At 50.5% G+C, this 25240-nt stretch overlaps 10 protein-coding genes across 10 annotated transcripts; 5 read left to right on the forward strand and 5 right to left on the reverse strand.

Annotated features, from left to right (window-relative positions):
- Positions 1 to 673: 673 nt before the first annotated feature.
- On the forward strand, positions 674 to 2861 carry COCMIDRAFT_34266 (uncharacterized protein; the record flags this gene model as incomplete). Its single annotated transcript, XM_007687031.1, has 5 exons — positions 674 to 802; positions 1311 to 1472; positions 1580 to 2016; positions 2497 to 2602; positions 2775 to 2861. 5 exons carry the CDS (start codon positions 674 to 676, stop codon positions 2859 to 2861), a joined length of 921 nt encoding a protein of 306 aa, XP_007685221.1.
- Positions 2862 to 5377: 2516 nt separating this feature from the next.
- COCMIDRAFT_2833 (uncharacterized protein) lies at positions 5378 to 7453 on the reverse strand (the record flags this gene model as incomplete). The annotated part of the gene is made up of 4 exons (XM_007687007.1): positions 5378 to 5710; positions 5772 to 7105; positions 7164 to 7232; positions 7300 to 7453. 4 exons carry the CDS (start codon positions 7451 to 7453, stop codon positions 5378 to 5380), a joined length of 1890 nt encoding a protein of 629 aa, XP_007685197.1.
- A 445-nt stretch (positions 7454 to 7898) lies between these two features.
- COCMIDRAFT_23937 (uncharacterized protein) lies at positions 7899 to 9263 on the forward strand (the record flags this gene model as incomplete). Its single annotated transcript, XM_007687022.1, has 1 exon — positions 7899 to 9263. The coding sequence occupies one exon, from the start codon at positions 7899 to 7901 to the stop codon at positions 9261 to 9263; it is 1365 nt and encodes a 454-aa protein (XP_007685212.1).
- Positions 9264 to 10189: 926 nt separating this feature from the next.
- Positions 10190 to 11213, forward strand: COCMIDRAFT_34269 (uncharacterized protein; the record flags this gene model as incomplete). The annotated part of the gene is made up of 4 exons (XM_007687032.1): positions 10190 to 10443; positions 10493 to 10542; positions 10590 to 10919; positions 10972 to 11213. 4 exons carry the CDS (start codon positions 10190 to 10192, stop codon positions 11211 to 11213), a joined length of 876 nt encoding a protein of 291 aa, XP_007685222.1.
- A 392-nt stretch (positions 11214 to 11605) lies between these two features.
- COCMIDRAFT_87824 (uncharacterized protein) lies at positions 11606 to 12009 on the reverse strand (the record flags this gene model as incomplete). The annotated part of the gene is made up of 2 exons (XM_007687056.1): positions 11606 to 11727; positions 11784 to 12009. The coding sequence occupies 2 exons, from the start codon at positions 12007 to 12009 to the stop codon at positions 11606 to 11608; spliced, it is 348 nt and encodes a 115-aa protein (XP_007685246.1).
- Positions 12010 to 13117: 1108 nt separating this feature from the next.
- COCMIDRAFT_23940 (carbohydrate-binding module family 18 protein) lies at positions 13118 to 13771 on the reverse strand (the record flags this gene model as incomplete). The annotated part of the gene is made up of 2 exons (XM_007687023.1): positions 13118 to 13611; positions 13669 to 13771. 2 exons carry the CDS (start codon positions 13769 to 13771, stop codon positions 13118 to 13120), a joined length of 597 nt encoding a protein of 198 aa, XP_007685213.1.
- A 2650-nt stretch (positions 13772 to 16421) lies between these two features.
- Positions 16422 to 17306, reverse strand: COCMIDRAFT_87834 (uncharacterized protein; the record flags this gene model as incomplete). Its single annotated transcript, XM_007687057.1, has 4 exons — positions 16422 to 16524; positions 16571 to 16995; positions 17069 to 17159; positions 17212 to 17306. 4 exons carry the CDS (start codon positions 17304 to 17306, stop codon positions 16422 to 16424), a joined length of 714 nt encoding a protein of 237 aa, XP_007685247.1.
- Positions 17307 to 17694: 388 nt separating this feature from the next.
- Positions 17695 to 19287, forward strand: COCMIDRAFT_34273 (uncharacterized protein; the record flags this gene model as incomplete). Its single annotated transcript, XM_007687033.1, has 1 exon — positions 17695 to 19287. One exon carries the CDS (start codon positions 17695 to 17697, stop codon positions 19285 to 19287), a length of 1593 nt encoding a protein of 530 aa, XP_007685223.1.
- Positions 19288 to 19453: 166 nt separating this feature from the next.
- COCMIDRAFT_2840 (carbohydrate esterase family 1 protein) lies at positions 19454 to 20296 on the reverse strand (the record flags this gene model as incomplete). Its single annotated transcript, XM_007687008.1, has 1 exon — positions 19454 to 20296. The coding sequence occupies one exon, from the start codon at positions 20294 to 20296 to the stop codon at positions 19454 to 19456; it is 843 nt and encodes a 280-aa protein (XP_007685198.1).
- A 2147-nt stretch (positions 20297 to 22443) lies between these two features.
- Positions 22444 to 25008, forward strand: COCMIDRAFT_34275 (glycoside hydrolase family 93 protein; the record flags this gene model as incomplete). Its single annotated transcript, XM_007687034.1, has 4 exons — positions 22444 to 22967; positions 23022 to 23625; positions 23958 to 24677; positions 24730 to 25008. The coding sequence occupies 4 exons, from the start codon at positions 22444 to 22446 to the stop codon at positions 25006 to 25008; spliced, it is 2127 nt and encodes a 708-aa protein (XP_007685224.1).
- Positions 25009 to 25240: the final 232 nt, after the last annotated feature.

Here is a 25240-nt window from a genome sequence, read left to right on the forward strand (position 1 = left end):
GCTTTTTCCAACGGCTCAGCAACAGTTTGCGCGGGTCCGTGGCATTGGTGCATTGCAGTTCTTGATAGACTGTTGATTTGTTTTTTCCCGCCATTCATCCAGCATTTGCTTGACAAGGCCAGCCTTTTGATTATTTTTTTACGTTTAGCGCTCTCATCAGACATTTTGGGTACGCATTTCAGTCTATCAATTTTTGTATAAATAGCACGAATTAGACCGCCGCCATCTGGACCGGCAGGGTTAGGGGCTCGTGTATGACGCTTGTAGCATGCGCATACAATCGGAGACCCCCAAATACAAGTTAACGCTACCTCACCGCTAGAGTACCTCGGCAGATGACTGAGGTCATGGTTTTCTTTCACTTTTGCCATCGTTTCCTGCAGGGGAATGATACGTTACTTTCCATGGTTTGGTTGGATGGATGGACGGCAGGTCAGTGCGCAGTCTGATGTCGAAGTTCCCATAAGCTGATTTCCAAGGGTCCCAAGGTATGTACTCCGTATTGTACATGCCAAACACGTTTCGAACGGAGCTTACTTCCACGGCACCCACTTTTTTCTATCTTACCAGAACAAGGCATATCCGTGCCAGATTGGGTCGTTGGTGGCTTCGGTTTCGGATACGTTTTCTTCATCAGAGCTGTAGCACGTTTCTTCTAATAGCCTAACGACCGATGGCCATCCGAGGTGCGACGACGCACACTAACGATTGGCATCTGTTTAGCGACCATGGAGTCGGATGTATAGTCGAATCTAGGCGTGATTTGATTCGTTGCATGGACTTGGCTAGATGTATGGCCAACGTCCTTCCTTTTCTGCTAATCGATCAGGCGTATGGGTATATGTGTGTGCGTGTGAAGTGCACATGTCCATCTGTCCATCTGTAACACAAGGCGTGCGGGTCACGGGCCGACTTGTTGCCAGACGGGCGGTGGTCAGGACATGGTATAGAATTTGCAAAGTGAAAGCACTGACATTTAGGCTGTTTTGATCATCATCATCATTATCATCGTCATCGTCATCAGCATCAGCATCGCCGCCACCGGTACCTGCGTATAATGATACGGAAGATGAAGCAAGGCGCTATTACCTCGGCTCTGCTCCAAGCGTAATCTTAATGTGGTCTCGTAGGGCGAAACCGGTATTGCTATACAGAAGGGGAGTAACCTTGCTTGCAGCAGAGAATAGTGGCAATTGGATGAGATTGCACAACTGACGCCCAGGCCCTTCAGTGTTGTCGTGGCTGGCTCATCAAACGGACGGAATAGTTAGGCACAAGGTTCCCGGGCCCTCGGTTATTGCAAAAAAAAGAGGGCTAGCAATAACGACAAGGTAGAGCAGCTATTTTTGCCCACTTTATTGCTCTTCTCCACGCTCTCTTTGGCCGACGTGCACACGGACGCTGTCGGCTCGACTCCACAGTCGCCCGTGATCCTTCAAATTCCGGAGCTCGCGACCATGTTGCTGTGTCGTGTCGGTAGTTGCTGGTGCGGAGGCGAACGGAGATTGCTTTTTGCCCATATCCTCCGTTTCCCTAGACTTGGTGGGAATTTTTCTTTCCTTTTCCCGCTACCACACAGCCGGGAAGGAGGCCCGTCGACGTTGCTCCGAAAAGGCGCTTGCACTCGAGCGAGTTTCGACTACAGACCACGCCTGCTGATCAGTGGTATCGTGTGAATCATGCATTATCAAAGAAGTCAAGGGAAAAAGCCTCGGTTGCTGATGATCCTCTCGGCCGTGTTACTGCAAGTAGTTTGGGGTGTGAAGCAGGCGGAGCGACTCCGACTAGGCGGATAAGCAGTTGTGGGCTTGATGGGACTTTGTTACGAAAGGATGCAACTCTTTTTGCTTATTCCCAACCAGCTGCTACTGCAGGATTCTCTTCCTTGGGCCTGGTGCAGAGCGGGTCCAGAGGACCTGTACTGGTGAAGGGTCTGCATCTGCATGTGGAGAGGGTGCGTCGAATCACTAGCTCGCAGCGTAGTGGATATGCAGGAGTCGTATCGGGCATGGCCAAGTGCGTGCGCTTGTGTTGCAACTGTGTAAGAAAGCTGGTACAAGGGCCGTGGAAGCACACAGCCGTGATTGAACGGTTCTGATAGCTACCAGACAACGGACTCATGGTGCCGTTTGCACAGAACGATTGATGATGGTGCATAGGCCGCCATCATAGCATGCAGCCCTATGCGCGGACGGACGACATGTTCGCTGAAGACTGTGCCAAGAACAGCAGCAATAATGGTGGCACAGCGTGTTGGGTCTTTCTGGTAGGCCTGCAATGCTTGTCCCCAAACGGCCAAGTGGCATGCTGTGTCTGTGGGTTTTTGCTCCTCGTTAGACCCAGATTGTGCATCCAGTCCTGCCCCCTGTCCATCCAGCCCCCCCTCCCCCCAATCCAACCATCCATCGCCGTCTTTGCTCTCCGCTCCGGCCTCGCCGCACACACCACCAAGCTGTCATCGAGTTGGACTCGAATCGACAATGACAACGTCACTAGCGCCACAAAGGCCGGCCGTTGCCGTGTGACAGTTCACCGGCTCGTGGACCCTGCAATGGAAGGTTACAACGCCTATCGCAGTCGTGCCTCTCTCAATCTCGACCTTGTCCGTCAGGCCAACCAAGCACATGCACGTGGATAAGTATCGCTCCTCCATTATCACCTCGCCGTTCTGTTCAAGCACGCAGCGCACCAACGAGTCTGCAATCGCGACAACCCATAACGTCACTCCCCCGAGACCAAGTCGCGTCTCATGCCGCATACATGAACCCTGTCAGATCCGCCTGTCCGTGTCTCTTGCCAGCCGCCCTGACGCGCTCCGTACCTCCCGTTCCGCCTCATCAAGACTCCACCATGGCCGATGAGGGCGCGGTATCCATCATGTAGTGGTACGTATCATGTATGCAATCAATTTTGCCCATCCCAGCCCCTTGAAATGACATGCTCTCTCTTGGCCTTGTTTAACCGCGCGCAAAATCATTCCAACCCACAAACCCAACAAATCGGAACGCCATGCAACCACTACTTACCATGTCTAATCTCTATACCAATGAAGCCCCCTCGCAGCCTTTTTTCCAAACACCCAAACCACTATACAGCGTATGCAAGCAAGACAGCGTGACCTCAAGGCCATGCGCTCCTGCCTCCGCTACGCTGCAAACGCCACCGTCTGCTTTACATTAGCCGTCAATCTTCCAATCCTTCTACCCGACCCGGGCAGGAAATCCGAACCACGCCACAAACCCACTTGCATCTGACAAGCAACGCGCATGTGAATCCAAACACATGAAGCAAAAACATGCGACCATCTGCATCCGCTCAACTTGCAGGCGCCGTGACGCGCAATCGGACCTATTCGCCCTGGCATACACGACGGCGTTTGTTTCTCCCTACCATCATCTCTGTCCTTTTCTCTCCCTCTCGATATTTCTCTCTTGATGTCTCGACAGACTTTTGTGTTGGTTGGTGCAAGCGTGTATCGGTGATCGGTAAGGCAGTGCGCAAGCGTGGTCCCACGCGCGCGTACCAACAGGAATACAAGGTTTGACAAAACACACGCTACTACCTCGTCATCTAGGCCTTGGTCTCCTTACACAAGCAGCGCGTTCATCCTTTGGTGCGTGCGTTTGTGTCTTTGTCAGTAAGTACTCACGTGTGGAGTACCTGCATACGTCCGTCCGTCGATACTATTTGCATTCACATACCCATCTCTTTGCGGCATGGGTCCCCGCCTGTCTGTCTCCGTCTCGCGTCCGCGGCTGATGATGTGCATACGGGGTTTCTCCCACCGGTCCGCGGGACCATGGCAAGTGGAGAGAGGGAGGGGTGCGAGAGGTATGTGGGGGAGGTAAAAGAGAAAAGGACCAAACGAGCGATATACCGCAAGTCATCCGAGCTTTTTTTTACATCTTTACCTCTAACTCGGAGTCGGAACACTGGGTTGTGGAGCCAGCCCCCCCCTTCTTCCTCCAGACCAGCCCCCCTCGCTGCTCCTTCACCCACTTCACATGCATTAGCGCATTCCCGATTTTTTGCTTCTTCCTTTGCGTCTCCACTCTTCCTTCCCTGCGTACTTCTTTCTTTGCTCTTTTGAGCCACCATGGCAATTGTGTAATGAGGACGTTGGAGAAACGGTCCGAAGACGAAAGAGGAAAATAAAAAACAAACAAAAAAAGACCAAGAAAACACCAAGATAAAGTAATACGAGAGGAAAATTTATGTTCGTCTCGGTCTTTTTTTTTCCGCGTATACTACTCCTCATACACACCACCATCACATTCCCTTTTCCATCTCTCTCTTACACATACTCTCTCCTCCCTAAATCACCCTCCCCACATCCAAACCACCAAATATGTCACACGCCCCAATCGAAAACCCGCCTGTCTGCTTCCGCCCACACCCCCCCAAAACATCCCCAGGAAGCATACAACCGGGCCACCAACCACCAACCTTCTTGGCAAAAAAGAACCCTCTCTCAGCTCTAACCCCCATTCCCCATGCAACAATAACAACCCCATCTAACTCCTTAATCCGGTGGTTTCCACCATAACCCCTTGTCCCCGTCCATACCTACGCTTTCCCAGCCCTTAGCTTGTATCATTGTATCAAAAGCCACTCTACGTTACGTACGTAGCGAAGTAAAGTGAGTAGCTAGGTAGGTTAGGTGTGAGTGGAGAAGGTGGAGTGTACTTCATGTACGACATCAGCCCGCGGACCCCCCTTCCCTTACCATCCCCATCCCCACTCTCGTCCTGCGAGGCGTTGGCACGTAACTGGGGTGTTCCCTTTGCTTTGGGTCGGTTGACCGCAGGCGTATATATATGTGTGTGTGTGTGGAGATTTGCTTCAGCACCGATGCTGCGGTATAAATTGCCAGGGTATAGGTGACATCGTAGTTGACCTTACTCGGGTGTGTGGTGAGTGAGGGGGGAGGAAGAGTCATGTAAGAGGTTGCTTGTACTGGATGGGGTAGTGCAACTTCGCCGACCTTTGTGGGGGGGGGGGGGTTGTCGTGACTAAGTTGGGTGAGATAGAGATCGAGATGGGGATCGAGATTTGTAAGATGGGTTGGGTACCGGGGGGGAGGGGTCAGATACGAGGGTGTATATGTAAGATTTGTAAGATGGATGCGCAGTGGGATGAGGGGGAGTGGAGATGATAAGGTAGTGTATAATTTCTCGTTAGATTTTAGAAAGTTTGGAGGGAGACGGGGAGAACATGAAAAAATAAGGAAAAATATGAACCAAAGGAAAACCTTTGCTCAATAATGAGAGTGTGCATAAAATCACTAGGAGAAAATACTCGCAGAAAGGCTACATATGTGCAGCGCCCATTTTTTGATACCTATCTACATATTAAACCCAACCCCCTACCAACTCCATTAATGAAACTTTGCCTCAACACTCCCATACCGTACCCCTTCGACCTTGAGTTCAAACACCAACCCTGCACTTTGACACCGCATGTCGAGTGTAAAATCCAGATTATCAAACTCAACTCCCTTTGTCGTTTTCAGACGGGTAAACAAGCTTTTAGGCACGGTATTCAAATCAGTGGTGAGTGTGCAAACGTTGATGAGATCCTTGGTAAGAGAGTCTGGAGCAACGTCAGCATCGCAGGCGATGAGGTCGTCTTCTACAACGAGGGATTGCCCGGGGCGAAAGTTGCGGGTGTAGTGGAAGGATATAGGACGAGATTCGGATACTTGGGCGCCCTGAAATTGGTAAATGTTAGTGGACTGATTGTGTAGCTAAAGAGGGAGAATGCATTATTACCTTTGCAATGTGCCATTGCATTCGGTCAGATACCATCCACCGCTCCCACAGCGGGCTCCAGTAACGGTCGGAGATGGGGTGTTTGGACTCGTCAAAAACAGTTGCGTAGCTTGTGCCGTAGTGCCAGCGACTTCGTCGGCTGATAACCATGTTGCCCTCCAGACCTCTCAGTACGGCGCCGCGCACGACAGCGGTCCATGCGTGTATGGGTTGGTAAATCTCAATAGACTGGGCCACTTCCGGGGCGACGTAATGGGTTGCCCTCTCGGTATATGGTGGCGGTGGCGCGCTGTTGAAGTGTGACTTCATCCGACTGTAGAGGTAATTGCTCTGTCCAAACCCTCCGACCAATATGATGCCACACACCAAACCTCCTTTTTGCCTTATATTCTCGACTTGACCTTCTACTAAATGTATGACCTCTTCTATGACTGGATCAAATAGACCCTTGACTTGCTCGGCACTCATGACCAGGAACCCGGAATCCAGCCCCGCCTCTTCATCGTCTGGAAGACCCGGGAAGGGAATGTTGACTTCACTGTGTTCCTCCTCGTTGAAGTTGCGCTTGACGAATTCTTCGAAATACTTCAAGCCCATGTTCCACGTCTTTTGCTTCTTCTCGCGCATCCATGTGTACCGCTCTGCTCCAATCCGTTGCTTGACGTGTTCTTCGAAGCGGTAGTTGATAAAAGTAGAGCCGCAGAGACCACCAGTTCCAACAGCCGACTCTTCAACGCGCAAAGGGAATAGCTGGTTGATCTTGTAGGCAATCAAATCAACCGTGCCGCCTCCAGCATCGCATACAATGAAGTTGTCGCCGGCCCTGAGGTGGTTTGGTTGAATGGCCTTGAGCGTATATACGGCAGCCGCTTCGGGTTCAGATATGAGCTTCAGTTCATGTCTGTTGCCCATGCCAGCCTTTTCGGCAGCCTTTAGAGTCGCGTCCTTGGCCGCGTCTGACCATACAGCAGGTACCGTCAGGACAAACTCGACCTTGGTCAAACTAATAAAAGCCTCGCCATATCTCCGGGTCAAGGTCTCCATGGTATGCTTGTATATTTGCGACAGGTAGTCGGTGGCTGCCTCAATAACTGTCTTGCCGTGCTTGCGCAGCTGGGCAGCCGTGTCCAGAGGCGATACATAATGCGGAAGCTTCTGATTTCGGTCGAGGAAGAGCTTGATACACCGAAGGCGCGTCTCGTCTGGCTTGAACTGGAAGCCCCATTTGATGGTCGGCGCGGGCTTGGTTAGCGCATTGAGCGAGGCAGTGGAGTCGCGTTGCAGGGCCGGTTCGGTGTAGCCAATCTCTGTAGGGACCTTGTCGGAGGTGATACCTGGCGGCGCGTGTCAACTCTTCGAGGTACATGGTGTCGCGGATGCACAAGAGCTCACCATTTCCACCGGGCCAAGTCTTGATGATGTCAATATCGTCAGGATTTGCGCTGTACACGGCAGCAACGCCTGTCGGTGGTCAGCCTTGGTTCGCATCAGGCGGCACAGTTACCACGGTTGCAACAGGTGTATCTACCGCTGTATGTGGTCCCAAAGTCAACACCTACAACCAGCCTGTCTTTGGGTGAAGTGGCGGGCGGTGGCAGGCTGCCAGCGTCCACGCTGCCATTGGAACCTGGGTTGAAGGTGGTGGGTATGCTACTCCCTCTGCTAGGAAATGTGCTCTTCATTTTCTGCTCCCCAGTCTCCGTGCTGGCTGTGGCGGTGCTATGGGCGTCGAAGGACAGGCGTGGGCGTCGCGTGGGGTACTATGTCAGCGGGGCTGAATCCTGCCAGAGGAGAGCAGAAGCTCATTGAAATGCAACGGCGCGTACAGGAGACGCCGCCGTTATCAAGCGGTTTTTCTTGGGATCATTGCACAATCCAAGTCCCGGGGTAGAGCGCGGTAGCAGGCTGAAGCCTAGGTAGGTCGCGGTATGTATACGAAGATGGCGGATGCAGCAGCTGCAGGGGCAACCATGGCCGGTTGGCCCAAGGCTGCACGATTGGGTCTCGTCGGTTGGCCCCTTGACGGCAGTTCACCTCGACACCATCCGAAGTCTCAGCCTTGTACAGAATCCTGACTGTCATGGTGATTTCGATGCAGCACTGAAATCGCCATGTTTCGTCTCAATTATGACCGAACGAAAGAGCTCTGGTAGGCTGCAACCCCACCGCCAACCACAGTCGCAGTCGCAGTCCACATCAAACAACACCACTACCCCGCCAAAGGCCTCACGACCTGCTCCTAATGTGCCCAAGGACCAAACTCGCCGACGCATATTCCCTTTGAATGATATGCACAAGCACCAAAGTGGACGCACACTGGGGCCTAGCCAGCCTGCCACCAACGTCGAGGATCCAGCACCACCCAGCCAGGATGCCATTAACGAACCAGGCCAGCAGCGGACCCAGTCGCCTTCAGACACAGAAAAAGCGCGCGGAGACTCGAGCAACCTCTGGGAGAGCACAGTGAATGACGCTGTACAGCGCGAAAGCGAAGAGCTCGTGCGCCAAAACCACGAATTACGTTGCCGGGTTGCCCAGTTGGAGGACCAGCTCATGTATCCGAATAGTGCTCGACAAGACAGCGACCAGCCAAAATCACCAGGCCAAGTAGGTGATCTGAAACTCCGTTTGGATGCTGCAGAGAAGGAGTCACAGGAAAGACTCCAGCAAATTGTTTCCCTCAAATCGAGCATATCATCTCTTACACGCGTGCAGTCTCAGGTTACCGACAGCGACCTTGTGGTGTCCTTGTCCGAACTTGCAAACCGCGTCCGAGAATGGACAATCTCCAACCTCAGGCGAACCAAGCTGAACCTTGAAAACCTACCCAAAGAGACCGAAGAAACTGTTTGCAAGCTGTATCCTCAATACAGAAATGGTGTCCAGGGTGCAGACAAATTTGCCCTATATCAAGCTATCATCTCGACCTCGCTCATGCCCATTTTTGAAACACCTCTAGTCTTCGGACTGCCAACATCACTCGCGTCAATCCAGTCCTTTTCCAACGAGGTACAAGACAGCGGCCCTGCCTATAGTGAATGGAAACGCGCGACGATACAAGTGCTTGAGAGTAGTAGAGTACAACCTGACCTTGTAAGGGAAAGAGAGCAATTGCTGCACCGCATCCTTGGGGATATTTGTCATTTACTCTTTACCCTAACGTCCACTACCGTCACCTCAAGTGCACAGTTAGCATTAAGTGGGATTCTCAAGAACGCTGTAGACCTCCAACGAACACTGGCTCTCCAGAAAGCGCGTTACCAGCTGGTTTTCTTTCGCGGTGAAGGCAAGAAAATGTACCTCGACAACCGTACAATGGAATCTATCAACGATGTCGACTCTGCAATGGACGATGATACTATCATGGAGACGGATCGCACATTCCTCTTCTGCGCATTCCCTGGTCTCGTCAAGCATGGTGACGAGTGGGGTGAGCACGATGAGATCAGCAATGTTTTGCTCAAAGCAAGGGTTTGCTCGGGATTCGGGTGACCTTGATCGTAGCAGTGAAGTAAAAAGTTACTGCTACCTAAGGACGGATTGTCGCACCCTTCGTTGAGCGTGTTGAGAGGAAAGAATGAGCATGATATCTCGCTGGTCCATGCAAATTCATCGTAAAACAGAAGACAATGACTCCGTGTTGAACGGGAATTATGTGCTTCTATTCCACCATCAACTCGCCTCCTCCATAGCGACATTTCATACTTCGATATCAGCGACGTCTCCTTGCATATCAGTTCTGGGAAATGCGCTACCTCGATCAGATAGTTGGAGATACGGGTTTGACCATATCACTTATCCATGAGTAACATGAAACTCGTCAGCTTTTATGTTGAGTCCATTCCTGATGCTGAATCTCTGAAGTAAAGCTTCGGTCATGAAGTGTTGAGTGGGTGCAGGATATTGGACGTTCTGGATGGGCTGCAATGTAACGGGTGGATATCACTTCACGATGCAACTACACTGTAAGTGAGTCGCTTACATGCACTGCCATGCAAATGCCATGAGAATGACGACTTGTTTTGTAGATTCAGTATTACAAAATCCTGAGCTCCTGCAGGTCTAGGCGGTCAGAACGTGATATCGCGTGTGGATCGATCTGCCATGCCAGTGATTTCATCATGACCAATTCTTTGCATGCATCTCCCCTCACCTCACTGACAGATGTTATTTGATTCGCTCACTCCTACCACTTCGCTCGTACACATCCGTTGTTTTTTGCATCTAGATTTTCTGCAATGTCGCTCCGAGTTTGTGACGTCATGGCAAACCGCCTTGCCCGCTACATTACAATTTCGGCCCCTCGACGTCTCACTCCCTCCCTCATTCCAAATCATAATTGCATGCGAGCATTTACTCGGACTAAGCAAATAACAAATCAGCTTCAACCGCAACTGCAGCAACGCACATACTCCAATATGCCTCCCTCCAACAACCCCGAGCTTGAGATGGGCAAGGTCTTTGATGTCAAGGACAAGGTCGCCTTGGTCACCGGAGGAGGCTCTGGTATTGGGCTCATGATTACTCAGACATTGGCCGTCAACGGTGCCAAGGTATACATTGTCGGCAGGACGGAAGAGAAGCTTAAGAAGGTCGTTGAGGCACATGGACAAAACATTCCGGGACAGATCATTCCAATTGTCGGTGATGTCAGCACTAAAGAGGGTGTATCGTAAGTTTTCTCATATTGTCTGGTATTGCAATGCTGACGCTGAATACAGTAAGATCAAGAAGGAGATTGAGTCAAAGGAGAAGTGTCTATGTGTCCTAGGTAAGATTCCGTGGTTTAGTCATAAGACCCGATGCTAACAAGAGTAGTCAACAATGCTGGTATTGCGCCAGAAAAGACTGAAGTCAAGGGAAGCTCAGAAGAACTGGTCGAGAAGCTCTTCGACGGCACTACTGAGAAGGAGTGGCTCGACGTCTACCAAACCAACGTCGTTGGCCCCTTCCTTATGAGCACAGCCTTCCTACCTCTCCTAGAAAAGGCTACAGAGACACACAAGGGGTACTCCGGAACCATCATCAACATCAGTTCCATCTCTGGCCATATCCGCATTTCGCAAGGCCACTTTGCCTACAATAGCAGCAAGGGCGCCACGATCCATCTGAACAAGATGCTTGCCTCTGAGATCGCAAAGAATGGCAGTAAGTCTTACATCTCACTGAATAAACATTGGTTCTCACTGACAACTTGTAGTCAAAATTCGTATCAACTCAATCGCCCCTGGTGTTTTCCCTTCGGAGATGACCACCCAGGAGAGCCGAGACGACAACCAGAAGAGCGAAATGCCCAAGGAGCACAAGGAGGGTCTTCCCGCTCAACGTCCTGGAAAGGACCAGGACATGGCCGCTGCCGTCCTATTTGCTGTTGGTTGCCAGTACCTCAACGGCCAAACCATCACTGTGGACGGCGGCTACGCCATTCAGGTCGGCAACTAAGTCGATCGGTTTTCTGATGGCTCATGAGTTCTTCTAATCCGCTTCTTTGCAAGCTTTATGATGTATAATAGCATGGTATATTCTAAGTCGGGATTGACCAGAGTGTCACGAATTGTAATATGTAGCGAATCGGCATGTATTGACTAAAGGTCTAGGGTTCTGTCTGGGTAATGGAAGGACTCCCTATATACATACCCTGCCCTAATCATTTGTTGTAATCATAACGTTCCAGTGACGACCTCAAAGAGGATGTGATATCTCTATATGGAACCATACACGTCGTGCTCTTCAGTCGCGCCTCGCGCGTGCAGCAGCTCCCAACGCCTCTGCAGCAACGGCAGTACCCCCCGCGGCAGCTGCGACTGTGGCCGCACCATAACCCCCCATCTATTCTAATCAGCAACATGCCACATCAAAACCAAATTCATACTCACCGCTGCAGACTGCAAGATTGCAAACGTGCTTCCTGCAGACACCGCACCCATAGCCGACTGCACCCCAGCAGCAAGCGACCCTACACCCATCTATAAGCTTTTTTTGGCATCGTTTTGCATCCATTTAAAGCCTTACCAGCGACAATGCCGCTACTCGAAAACCCGACAATAGCCAACAGTGGCGTTGTGATGACTCCAGGAACGAGCAGCAGCGCCGCACTCCCGATATGACCGAGTGTACGCAGCGGGTGCTTGGCCACGTAGCGCACAATCGGAGGTGCGATGCGGTGGAACATTTCCTCAACCGTGTTCTTGACTGCGTTGATGGCGTTTTGGACGAAGGTTGATACTGCGTTGCCCATGGTGTAGTCGTACGGGTTGATGTGTTGGGAGGTGGAAGGATCACGGCGTATTTGTATCTTGAAGAAATGCTTCGTGAGGCGGCGGGGTGGGGGCTGGGTCACGTTCACTGTTCACTGTTCATGGTTGGGGTGGGTTGGCACACATGTGGGGGTTGTAGCGTGCTGTGCCGCATAGGATGGGTTGAACGGAAGGTATTGCTCTCATCCTTCTACTGGATTCTGGCTTTTTGGTTGTCACATGAGATCGAGGTCGCCTACTCGGCTGGTTGGACGCATGAAGATGCTTTGCACTGTTCTCTCGTACAGAGGGTTGTGATACGCCTCGTAGGATGGCATGAATATTGGGACTGTCCAACCGCGCGCTTGCGTGCGGCACCGCCACCACTATCACTATTGATGTTAATGCGGTCTTCCATATTGAGCATATAATCAGCTCATTCCCTTCGTATCAAGCAGTTTCCTGCTCAAAAGAGACTTCACAGCGCTGTTTTGACGGCCGTTTCGGCAACCGTGCCTCAGCCTTGTGCTAAAGGATTGTCCTAACGAGATGCAATCAGATCTATGTTCTATCCCTTTTTCAGTTATTTAACAAAAGAGAGGGGAAATGAGCCGCCGCATCCCATGTACCTGCTAGCAGATGTATTGGGAGAAAGCTGCATGATAACTTACCTGAAGTGAACGCTTATCTTTGTCAGCTTCAGCTTTACTTACGACGTAGAATTACAAAATCAGTTTTCTGGTCATCCACAGTAGTCTGAATTGGCAATTATATTCCCTGATCTTGAGTATAGATGGCAATCAAGCCTTCTTCTTCTTCTTTTTCTTCTTCTTCACACAATCGATTGCGTACTTGTCGTCATAGTGTCGTTGATGATGCTGCTGTGAGGCTGAGCAGGGAACGTACATCAAGTCGAAAGAATCGAGACCTGCCTTCAAAGATATGTATGATAGTGAGACATTCACATTGTACAGTTCGTGGCTTTGGATTCATATCATGCAAGTTATAGTATTTATTTTCTTGCATCCGCACGCTCTTGTCTATTCATCTAAGGCTTTGAAGAATCCAAACGTAGCAGCTTCTCGGATTTCTCTTACTCGAACAACACACTTAGTTGCACCTTCCCCACTTGCTCTGGCACCAGTTGGCAGCACCGCAGAAGTCCTCGCCAGTACCGCAGAAGTTTGATCCAGAGCAGCAAAGACCGGAAGCGCACTTCTTGTTGACAATAGGACCGCAAGTCTCTCCGGCCTGCGCGACACCCTTCTGAGCGGTGGGCTCAGCAGGCGCCTTTTGGTTATCGCACTTTCCGAAGCCAGCCTGGCATCCAGTACCGCAGTAGAGGTTCTGGTCCTGAAGGTCGTTCTTGGGTCCGCAGTGGCCGGCGGAGGAGCAGCAGCGGTAGAAGTAGCCGTTGGCTCCCGCACCAGGGCAGCTCACGCCACCTTGGGCGTGGCCGCAGACATCGATCTCAGGGACGCCATCGGGGAAAGTCTGTGCGGGAGAGCTGCCGTTGCACTTGGAGGAAGCACCGGAGAAGTTCTTCAGGCAAGTCTTTGCGTCGCAGTGGTCGACAGTGGTTCCGCACCAGCCGTATTGGGAGCCTGAGTAATTCGTCAGTAGATGTTCTCATGGCTTCGAACGAGCATTTCAAAACTTACAGCACTCGCCGGAAGCGCACTTTGCGTTTCCATTCTTAGGACCGCAGTTTCCGGCAAAGACACCGGAAACCAGGGAGAGAAGAGCGAAAGTGGCGAAACGCATTATGATTATGATATTAAGAGTTTTCGAGTTAAACTTTTGTTAAAGAGCAGGTAATCGTTTGTATGGCGAGAGAAATCGAGAAATAGCGAGAGTAAGCGAGTGCAAGGCAATGAGTTCGTACTGGTGACCCGATAGAGAAAGAAGAAGAAGAACTATTTGGATGCGGGAAGCTGAGCCTTTTAATGATAGACCCCTCTCGTATTTCCTGGTCCCCAAAGAGCAACGAACTGCATCCAATGACAGTGGTAGCCCTGCGGCGCCTTGTGTCTCCACAAAGGCTGCTATCGAGGATGTGCATTGGCTCGGCGCTAGAATGGTCTGCTTACTGCTTACTGGCCGTCGCGCACAAAGTCAATCCCACATACGATGCTCGTGCCTGGACGCACAGACATTAGGGCTGTGAAGATTTGGCTGTCTTTTCTGGTTCGGAAATTTCGCATGGGGCACCGGTGCAATCAGGCCAATTCGGAAGGCCGGCAAAGTGTGTGAAACGACCATGCTCGCCACTCTGGGCTTACGCGCTATGCGGGATGACGAAGGACATCATACTACTTACATACTGCGGATGACGGGACGAAGGCTGCTTACGGTGCCCGATGCATTTTTGGGCAATTGAGGGGCGGATGGATCGCTTCTGCTGCCGTCGTATGGGGGCTAAATTGAGTTTGTGCAAAAACAATTGGAGGTGAACGACGGAGAGTGATCCATTGGGGCCGCCCTGCGTACCTACAAAATTAAGCACTCGCTTAGCGCAGACGGGCTGGCTGAACCAAGAATCTACCCCTGATTCTCTTCTTGTCGGCGAGCAAAGCTTTTACGGCGGAAGCTTGACAGGCGGAGCTATTTATTAGACGAGACGGCGACGGACGGGACGGTACTGACAGAATGACACAAGGGAGGCAGCGGGCCATGTCGAGAAAGAAAGAGTGTGCTTACCTGTGAGTACACTAGACCGGGGCTAGAACTTCTAGATCATGATTCTGCTGGCGCCCCCTGCTCGGCTGTACCTGAGGCGCCGTGAGTCCGGGGGAGACAAGAATAGGCCTGTTACAACATCATGCGATGAATTTACATACAAAATGCAGGACCTATTACACCGCCCTTACTATGCTGTTCAAAACATTGAACTAAGCACGAAGTTGCGGCTGATGGTCAAATCAACCTTTCCCTCGGGTATTGACTTATGTGTCCATGACTCAGTCTGGAAAAAGAACATTTTGGGGCTGGTTCAGGCCGCCGAGCTACTGCGTGATTGAACCGGAATACGAATTTGACAGTGCAAAAGGCAGTCAATCTGCTCTGCGTAAACGCGAAATGATGAATTCCTGATTTCGCAACCCGGAGCGGTGTGCATCGTGTACGTGCAGAGTGCTTTATCGGACCTTTCCCGCCATCCGTACATGTATAGATGCGTTGTTCAATACATGCCCCTAGTGTATATGAGTAAGCAACTATCTATCAAGAGTTGATGCAGTGATTACCCCCTGGTTCCTACCCTATGGCAAATACCTGTTAATCCCTACACATTGATATTCTTTCTGCAAAGTTTGATGATTGAATTACGACTTTTCCCAGAGAATCAAAGTGCTTTCAAGCAAACAATATTGGATAGGCCACCACAGACTACTACATCCAGGACAAGGAATTAGCTTACATACTAGCTTTACACGGCGCAATATACTCAAAATCCCAGGCCCAAAACCCGGATACCTTGGTTATTCGAAGATGGGTTATCGGCACAAAGTTTGGTGGTCCACATGGCGTTAGCGTGACCAGAGAAGCCCGATTTTTTTCTCTCCATAAAAGAAAGGAGAGGGAGAAGGCCAAACGAAGCAGATGTTGAGAACCGAAAACGAAGTCAAAAAACATATATTTTCGACGCCCAGATTCTATGGTCCTTGTCTAGAGACAACATCTTGGTGTGCCAACCACCCTTCACGTGGGCCATCTGCCTCGACACCTTATCTTAGACGAAACCAAAAAGTCCAAAAAAAGATAATTTCCGACACCGGGAATCGAACCTATTGAGGAATTAGAGTGAGTTTTGGTGTTGATGATGAGAATGTTACTAACCCGGGCCTTGCCGGCGCTGTGAGGCGAACTAACTCTAGATGAGAGCGGCAAATCCTAGCCACTAGACCATATCGGATTTTGATGAAAGTTTGAAAACTTAGTCAGTACACAACTTGAGTGTCTTGACTTGATGACTGCTGGTTCCAGGACGAAGGCGAATTCGATGGAGCTGCAGGTCTATAATAAGTCGTGGGAAATCTCTTCAGCCCGGGCCCACTTGGATGAAGCGACTAAAAAGGGTCTTGTTTGATAGTATTCACGACAGACTCTCGTATAATTGCTGAAACTCAAGCGACAACATAATCGATTTCAATGAAGTGAACATGGCAATGAGTGAATTCAATTGCCAGGCGACCAAAATCTATCTCCGATACTCCCATGTGTAAATTTAGTCACCCGCATTCACATACGACCGAGACAAAAGCGTCCAGACGACCGGCACCTGTTATTTGGCATCATCTCGCGGATGGCTCGATGCTACATCGCGCTTCTTGTACCACGCAAACCAAGCAATGACCAATGTAATGACTATGACGAGTGCCGTAGTCACTTCTGTCGAGCCGATTCTGTGGGCGAGTCAGGCGCTTGACTCCGACTTTTTGTCTAGCGGAGGTATTTGTTGGTTAAGATATGACTCGAGATGGTCAATCTCGTCGGGGTCAGCGCTGTGAACGAGGCCCCTGGTTCTTGTTAGAGACAATCTTCTGCTGGATGTAGAGGACATACTTGTAAGTCCTGAAGTCAACTTTGTATCCGTGCTTCTCGAGCTCTTCAGCGCTCTTCTTTCCCCATTTATGTGCGACCACTTGGTCTGCATCGCCGTGGCCCATAAAGATGGGTGTGTTTTGGTTCGGGTTGCTGGTTGGAATCATGTCCTTGATCTTATTCTGCAAGAGCAAGTAGCAGCTTAAACCAAAAATGCCTCCCAGCTGCTCCTTGTATGTTACTCCTGACAGTATGGACATTGCGCCACCCTGTGAGAAGCCTCCAATCACTATACGGTTTGCAGGTATGCCTTTCGAAACCTCCTGATCGATAAGCGAATGGAAGTACTTCTGGGATTGGATGATGCCTTGCTCATCCTCGCTGCGACCATCCAGGTTACCGAGTTCTTTGATGTCGTACCATCCTGGCATGCTCATGCCCATGTTCTAAGTTGTGTATCAGCATTCATGCTGTGTTCGCGCCGCAGCATACGCGGAGGGTCGATGGTTGGTCACGAACCAGAGAGATTGGGATGTTTGGAGCATTCGGGAAGATGAACGAGACCTCCTCAAATTTGCTCCGTCTGCGCCAGTTCTCCGCGAGGAATATCCTACTCTTGTCAGGGTCTACAGAATCATGTTACGTTGCTGAGCGCTTCTTACCAGCCAGCCCCGCTGTCTCCGAGTCCATGAGCGACTATGACAGTAGCGGTGTGTCGCTTGAGCGCAGGGACGATTAAAGGTGCTTTATGAGCCATGATGAAGTCAACTATGTGGGGGTGTAGAGTAACGTCTCGACAGCAGACGGAACGTGGGGTAGCTGGAAGCAGTCAGAACTCGGGACCATGTGGGCCTCGGCGTGTCTCCCTGCACGCTAAAGCAGGAACAAGGGTCCGAGCTCCAATCATCATCATCGACGTCATGACCTATCCAGTACTATTCAGTGGCGATTTAATTTACTATAATTCAGTCTCCTTTTTTATTTGAAAAGGCGTAATAAGGTACCTCCTAGTTCTTCCTATTCTGGCATCTACCACGGTTGTCTCTATTATTGCGTTCAAAATATCAGTCAGACTTCTCCTGGCATCACGGCCAGGTGCCTTCAGGGGCGCATCCTATTTCTCACAATCAACAAGCTCATCCCATATGGTGCGAGCTACAAGAAGCTCCGCCGCAAAAGGCAGAGCTTCGCAAATACTACCAGTCACTGGTAAAGATTCAGTACAGCTTTCCAGTCCGCCCACGACACCAGAAGTACCCAATCCCCGAAAGAGGAAAGCTATCAAGGCGGAAGTCTCACCAGAAACCAAGACCAAGGGTGCACCTGCTACACCCAAAAGCGCCAAACGCACCAAGAAATCTGTAGTAAAACAAGAGGACATCAACGAACTACCGCATAACCTTGGTGCTATTCCAGATCTTCCCGTCAAGCAAGATGATGATGATGATGTCATCAAAAAAGACTCAGCAAAAAAGACTAAAAAAGCAACTAAGAAACTGAATACGAAGAAAGAGGACGTTGGCGATATTGTTGATAAAGCAACCACCACAACTCCAAACAAGAAGGGCAAGGGCAAGGGCAAGGGCAAGACTGGTGGTTATGGTCTTACACCTGGTCAAACACCGTATCCGAACTACCCACACCCCACTGCAGAAGAATGTGAAGAAGTCACACGTCTCTTGTCGAAAGTGCACGGCAAGGTAGAAGCTCCAAAGACCATTCCCACTCCGTCGCTGGATGTCTCAGGGTGTGGAGAAGTACCCTCAGTCCTTGACGCCCTCATCCGAACACGTCTTTCTGCTGCAACCTCTGGAACAAACTCATCTCGCGCTTTTGCGGGCCTTGTTGCCAAATTTGGAATTTTGAAAGAAGGCATTGGCAAAGGCAGCGTAGACTGGAATAAAGTGCGCCAAGCAGATCAGAAAGAGATATTCGAAGCAATCAAGAGTGGTGGACTAGCCGATGTCAAAAGCAAAGATATCAAGAAGATTCTGGAAATGGTCTGGGAAGAAAACCAGGCGCGACGGAAAGAGCTTCAGTCTTTGTCTGACAAAGCGCCAGGTTCCGCCAATGAGGCAGAAGAAGAGAAGAACGCAGAGGTCGAAAAGGCAAGCCAGGATGTCATCTCTCTGGACCATCTGCATCTGCTCTCAAACGACGATGCCTTCAACGCCCTCACCAAATACCCGGGCATTGGGCCAAAGACAGCATCATGTGTACTTCTCTTCTGCCTTCAACGACCTTCATTTGCTGTTGATACGCACGTCTTCCGACTCTGCAAGTGGCTCGGTTGGGTACCCCCGCCAGGTGATTCCAGGGGTCTTGCTCCAGGCGCGAAAGGCACTTTCATCGGTCCAACACGCAATTCGACGTACGCTCACTGCGAAGTCAGAGTACCAGACCATCTGAAGTACCCATTACACCAGCTACTTATAAAGCATGGAAAGACGTGCCCAAGATGTCGAGCAATCACGGGGGAGAGTAGCGAAGGGTGGGAAAAGGGCTGTCCAATCGAACATCTAGTCCAGAGGACAGGTGGCCGCAAAGATGCCGGCACAAGCCCAGTCAAGGGAGGAAGCGCAAAAAATTCAAAGAGAAAGAAGAGGGTGGCTGAGGAATACGAGAGTGATGCTCAGAGCAGTGGTGTGAGCGACGCTGAGAGTGTTGAACTAAGTGACGTGGTGAGTGATGCAGAAGTAGAGCAATCAGAAGAAGAGCAGTCAGAGGGTGAATATTGATGTTCATATGTACATTGAATTTTGAAAGCGAGCATCTACTTTATATATACAGATTTCCTATGTAGTGTCTTCCCTCGCGTATGTCGATTCTGTCCAAGTCGACAAGTCATGTTGTGCAACAGTTGAGTATGTCTTGTTGTCCCTGTTCAGTTGAAGAACTGTTGCCTTAAGTGAACTGGCTGAAGAAGGCCCAGACTTCCTTGGGTGTGAAGCTCTGAGCGCCGACATCGTTTCCTGCATCACCAGGAAGCGCGACGTGGTCTCCATCGAAGGAAGTCCATTGGGTTGGGTACTTGCATCCATCGTACACAGTCTTGACGCGCTGGCGGCTGTTGGGTGATGGGTCGGCTGCGTTCTTGGACTGGCATCCATTCAGCTGGACAAAGCGGTCACGGATCTGTTTTCCGGAAGCGATGGGCAGAACGCTGTCCTTGACACCGTGTTGACCATAGAAAGCAATGGGGGTGTTGCCGCCGGCACAGCCAGAGAGAGTGGCACCAGACAAGACAGCAATACCACGGAAGTCAGCCGCCTTGCTGCAAGCCAGGCTGAAAGACATGGCACCACCGTAGGAGAAACCGAGGGAGAAACGGAGCTTCTCGTTGACACAGAACTCGTCGTCAATCTGCTTCCTGACTGCGTCAAGGAAAGCAATGTCCTCTCCGTTCTGGTTTCCCCATCCCCTGTTGAGACCGTCTGGGGCCACAAAAATGGTGCTCTCACCGGCAAGAGCAGCGAGGCCGTAGTAGGGAGCAGCTCCACTAGCGACCGCGTTCATGTCACCGTTGAGCCAGTGCAGGCCAAAGATGAAGCGGTATTCACGCTTGTTGTCATAGTTTTGAGGCACACGCAGAGTGTAGCGGCGCTGCTTGTTGTTGACTGTGATGGTTTGAACACCACTGTTCAGTCTTGGGGTTTTTCCACAGCCGGCTGTCGCAGCGGACACAGAGTCAAGAAGTGAAAGGAAGAGAAGGGCACCAAGTGCGAAGAGAGAAGCTGGGCGAAGCATGATGAAGGGCTTTTTGTTTGTTTCCGAGTTTCTTGGTGGTGTTTCTACAACCGTTGAACCTCAACGGCCTTTAAGTATCTTTTGAAATCCCCACATTTCTCCAGACTGAAACATTTCACACCACTGTTTCTAGAGAGTAGATCACTATGGAACAGGAGGGTTGCTACTATCGGGATTTATGCTCAGTCTCCATACCAAGACTTTTTGACACTGAAATAAAGACCGACGTTAGTCAAGATACGAGCTCCGAAACCAATTGGAAAGCTCAGAGGATAGAGAATCTCGAGTCAGAGGGTCCCATAGCACTTCGAGTAAATGATGCCAAGAGCCTTGGACGGACGGCAGTTCTTCGGGGTGCCTCCAGAAGTCTTGTTTTTATGTTAGTCTCCACGTTTATGCAGGCAATGTGCTCCTCACGGAAGAATATAGTGGAGAAGCCATGCAAGCCATTTACTCACCCCCCGCATTCCTGCTCAACTGCCGCTTCCGGGTTGGACTTCCAAGTTTTTGATGTGAACATGGGCGGTGTCGATCACCTTATGTGGCTGAAACACGCCCTCTAGCCACATACTAGCCGCCGAAAGCCACGTGACTCGGGAATATCAAATGTTTCCCCGCTTCAAAGCGGAAAGATTGCCCGTCTTGTCGGCCCATTTACGTCGCGTCTCTGCATCACTTGGCAGATGTTTCCGTTTTTGGGTATGCGCAAAACAGCGAGGACAGAAACAGAAAGGCCGGTGGCTGATTACCAAACGAAACAGCAGGCATCACTCTTTGCCAGCTGTTTCCCTTAAATTTCCCCGCCAATGCCAGCGACCCAATACAAAAAATGCGTTCCATACCGGCAAATTCAAGTCTTGGGGTTTCGCCATGCTCATGGTCAACGTCCAAGGCGTGAGCGATGGACAGAGACCCGCTGAGCCATGAGCAAAGTCTTCTAGGATTACGAAGTCAACATTTAACACTCGATTACTACAATGCACGACTGTAAGTTTACTCGGTTTATTTACGTCTGTTTCACCGCCAACCTGGTTGTGCTTTCCTCGGTTCTCAGTACGGGACTCTCGGTGTGCCAAACGAGCCGGTTAAAAGCTGCCTGTATGATATCAGCCAAAACTATAGCAAGAGGGCAGCTATAGTCACTGTAAGAGCCAGCGAGTATTCCATATGATATTCGGAATTTTCACTCTTTACAGTGGAATGTATCCGTCAACTGTGGAGGCTAGACAGTACGCGATGTAGGACACGGGTAAGCAGCTGCATTCTTACACAGAAAAGTGATTGGGGACGTTCTGATCCTTCTGATCCAACTTTATCGGTGCACCGACAGTTGAGTAAATCTTATCGGTTATATCTACCGATCCTCCCATAGTGAGATGCGGGATAGTAACATTCTAAGCCCGGCAGGTTCAGGCAAGAGAACGATTCCCCCTTCACCAGCATAAGCATGCAGTTCACGTTTGCCATATTCTTTTTTAAAGTTTGATGGCTGTATGTAGATGGCAGACTCCGCATGCTTCATCCGCCGGTTAATAGGTCTCATGCGTAGTCAAGCTGCATGTGCGATATTATTTGTTGCTTTTCTGGGACCAACTACCGGGTATATCACCACCTCACTCATACTCGCTTATATTGCACAGAAGTAAGCATTAGAAGGATCCATTATGAATGCATGCTAACTGACCAAGGACATACTAAGAGTCAAAGTAGACTAACCATATTCGTGCGAAACGCTTACACTAAGGTACAAGAATAACGAGACTTGAATCGATACATGTTCTCAATGCGACACCAATATTTCAGACAGCAAGATGCCAAATACATAAGCACATCACTGTGATGGACTCGGGCCGATGTGAGATCATGTAAGTCCTGTTGAGTAAGCCCTAGATCATCACAACACTCTATGCAAACGTTATCCCCCAGTAGCTAGGTAATTAGACCATTCTGCCTGGCCAAACTCCCAGTAAGACCTCATTAAGATCCCGTTGAATGCATGTATTGGGAGATTATATTCTCTTGGTGTAAAAAAAGGATGCGAGGAAATGGATAGTATAAAAACTGTAGTCATTGCCGGTTACACATATCTTGATTTATCTCTATCAGCTACTGCCTGAACTTCCAAAGTAAAGGACACTATCACAGACATGAAGCTCTACACGGGTATTCTGGCCATGGCCGCTATTTTCACTAACACTGTTATTGCTTTCGATCCTTCGGTTTTCAACATCAGCGATCCTAAGCCGTGGGGCTTCTTCGTGAACAATACCATCTATCAGCCAGCTAGCAATGAGACTATCGCATATCCCCGCTATACCGAATTAGACGATGGAACTATCCTTACGACTGGGTCATTTCAGGGTCACACACCTTCTTACCTTCCCATCTTTGAGTCAAAGGATGGCGGCGCGACGTGGAAGCATATTTCCAATGTGTATGGTATCAATGGCTCGAGCATAGGTGTACAGCCTGCCTTGGCGGTATTAACGGAGGCCATGGGAGACTACGCGGCTGGCACTGTCTTGGCCTCCAGTAATACTTTGGGTGCAAACTTCACCAGAATCAGCCTATACGCTAGTAGAGATACGGCAAGAACATGGGAGTTCGTGAGCAACATTGCCGAGAGTCAAAAGCCCGGCTCACAAAGGTCAATTTTCGAGCCATATCTTCTGTAAGTTTTGCTCATCTCATGTCTTAGTAAGTTGGAAGCTGACAATGACCCAAGACAATACAACGGCCAGCTAGTAGCCTACTACTCGGATGAGCGTGACCCCGAACACTCACAAAAGCTTTCTCATCAAGTATCTTCTGATATGAAGACGTGGGGCCCTGTTGTCGACGACGTAGCCTATGACCAGCCCACTTACCGTCCTGGTATGACAGTCATAGCCTATATCCCACCCATCCAGAAGTGGATCCTTGTACACGAACAGGGCTTTGGAAGGACGACCTTTGGTGTCAGTTACCCCGTCTACTACGTCCTGGCCGACTCTCCTCTAGAATTTGGCGAGAATGTTGGCCAGCCTCTTGTCATTGATGGTCGCGCGCCCGGATCCAGTCCGTATGTGGTCTGGAGCCCTATCGGAGGCCCCAATGGCACCATTGTGGTCTCTGATGCGTCAAACCGCCAGGTGTTCACCAATACGCAAGGTGGCGCTGTGGACAAATGGGAGAAGCATGCTACGCCCGCTGGATCTGCGTATGCGCGTTCTATCCAGATTCTGAAAGATAGACCGGAGCACTTGGTGATTTATGGTGGAGAATCATGGACTGGTATGCTCAACGGAGGCAAACGTCCGATGGTGGTGACTGTAGTCAATCTGACCGAGGTGTTGAGCGCACCTGCGTCGTAGATATTGGAGAGGCGATGCGGGTGGATGACAAGAGCGACGAACCTGGCCTATTCACTTAGATAATATGTTAGGAATACACAGAATGCTATTTAGCGTTTGCCTTGTGGCCTTGTTTTGCATGGGATTGTGATGATACGGGAGAGGGAATGCGACTTGGACGCATGTGAAGAGGCGCCCACGCTACTCGGCCTTTTCCCCACCAAACGCGCTTGTCAACACTACGTCGACGCGTCTCCATTCCCATACAACGTCATCATGGTAAACCGCGGAAAAGTCCTCTGACTTGTGCACATACTGACTCGGCATAGGCGCCTACGCGCTCTAGCAATAAAGAAGTCAAGAAGAAAGGGAGGGGCAGACCACCAGGAAGTCGCAATTCCGCCGTCGGCTCGAAGCCAGCGCCAAAGCCCGGCACAGCAAAGAAGAGGAAACCTTCAGCCAAACAGCAGCCACAAGAAGCCGAAGATGAGCTGTCCCTAATCGAACCGGCTCGATCAAACCGGCCAAAACCTCGCAAGCGCAAAGCTGACGACACTGCTGCCGCTGCCACCGCCGAGCCAGAAGCCCAGTCGCGCGAGGAATATCTACGGCTCGAGGCTAAATCAAGGAGGATCACCCGCGACCAAGTCGACAAATGGCCAGAAATATCACCCCAGGTCTTGGAGCAGGTCCTCACTGTGGTGCGCAATGCGAAGAAGGACACGGCTGAGACACAGCGGGACGAGCGGAAGGTCATGGCTGCATACAATACGCTTAACCCACTTGTACGAAGATTGGCACGCCAACTCGCCGAGTCGCGGATTCCCCCCCAAGCCAAAGACATACACTTCAACATCGATAAGCTGACGGAGCGCAATGCTCAGGTCTCGCGCGAGGTCACTACTGCGCGACACTCGAAGCAGCTGCTCAGTGAGCAGATCAAGATCGCCGAGCATTTGCTTAGCAAGGACGAAGAATACCTGGAGTTGATGAAGAAGAATGCAAAGACGTGGAGGGCTGAGTGGAAACATCAGCGGAAGCATGGACGTGTACGTGGAAGTCTCCTGCTGTTTGGACGAAAGGATAGCTGACTTGCAGTAGCTCCACCCCTTGCTCCAAACCGACAACGAGGTCGCCATTGATGGCGACGGCCCTGAGGATATTGGCTTGAAACCACAAAGCTCAGTAGATCTTTCGTCCCTTGACTCGCCCGACTCTGACCTCGGCCCTGTGCTTGAGCAATTGAAGCGCAGTCTAAAGAACATGCAGAACAACCATACCCAAGTAGAGGGCCTCGATACGGCAATAGACAACGCACAAGCTGCGCTAGACGATGTCCTATTTCGGCATGCCAATGCTGCACAGTATGCCAACTTGTGAAATATTGAGATGCGGATGCGGGACAAGGGTTCTTTTTCCTTATCAAGGTAATGCAAACATAGGCGCATAATGCAGCCTTAGGGAAACGAGTAGTGTTTGTAGGGGCTGGCGTTTATCCAATACTTCAGGGCGGGTTTTAGCATTGCTACTACTACTATATTTCGAGCACTATGTAATATACGAAGACGGCCCGTAAGAGGCTGTGGCAGGTTGGGCGTGGGGCTCAACGAAA

Source organism: Bipolaris oryzae, assembly GCF_000523455.1.
Source record: "Bipolaris oryzae ATCC 44560 unplaced genomic scaffold scaffold_25, whole genome shotgun sequence".
Classification (NCBI taxonomy): domain Eukaryota; kingdom Fungi; phylum Ascomycota; class Dothideomycetes; order Pleosporales; family Pleosporaceae; genus Bipolaris; species Bipolaris oryzae.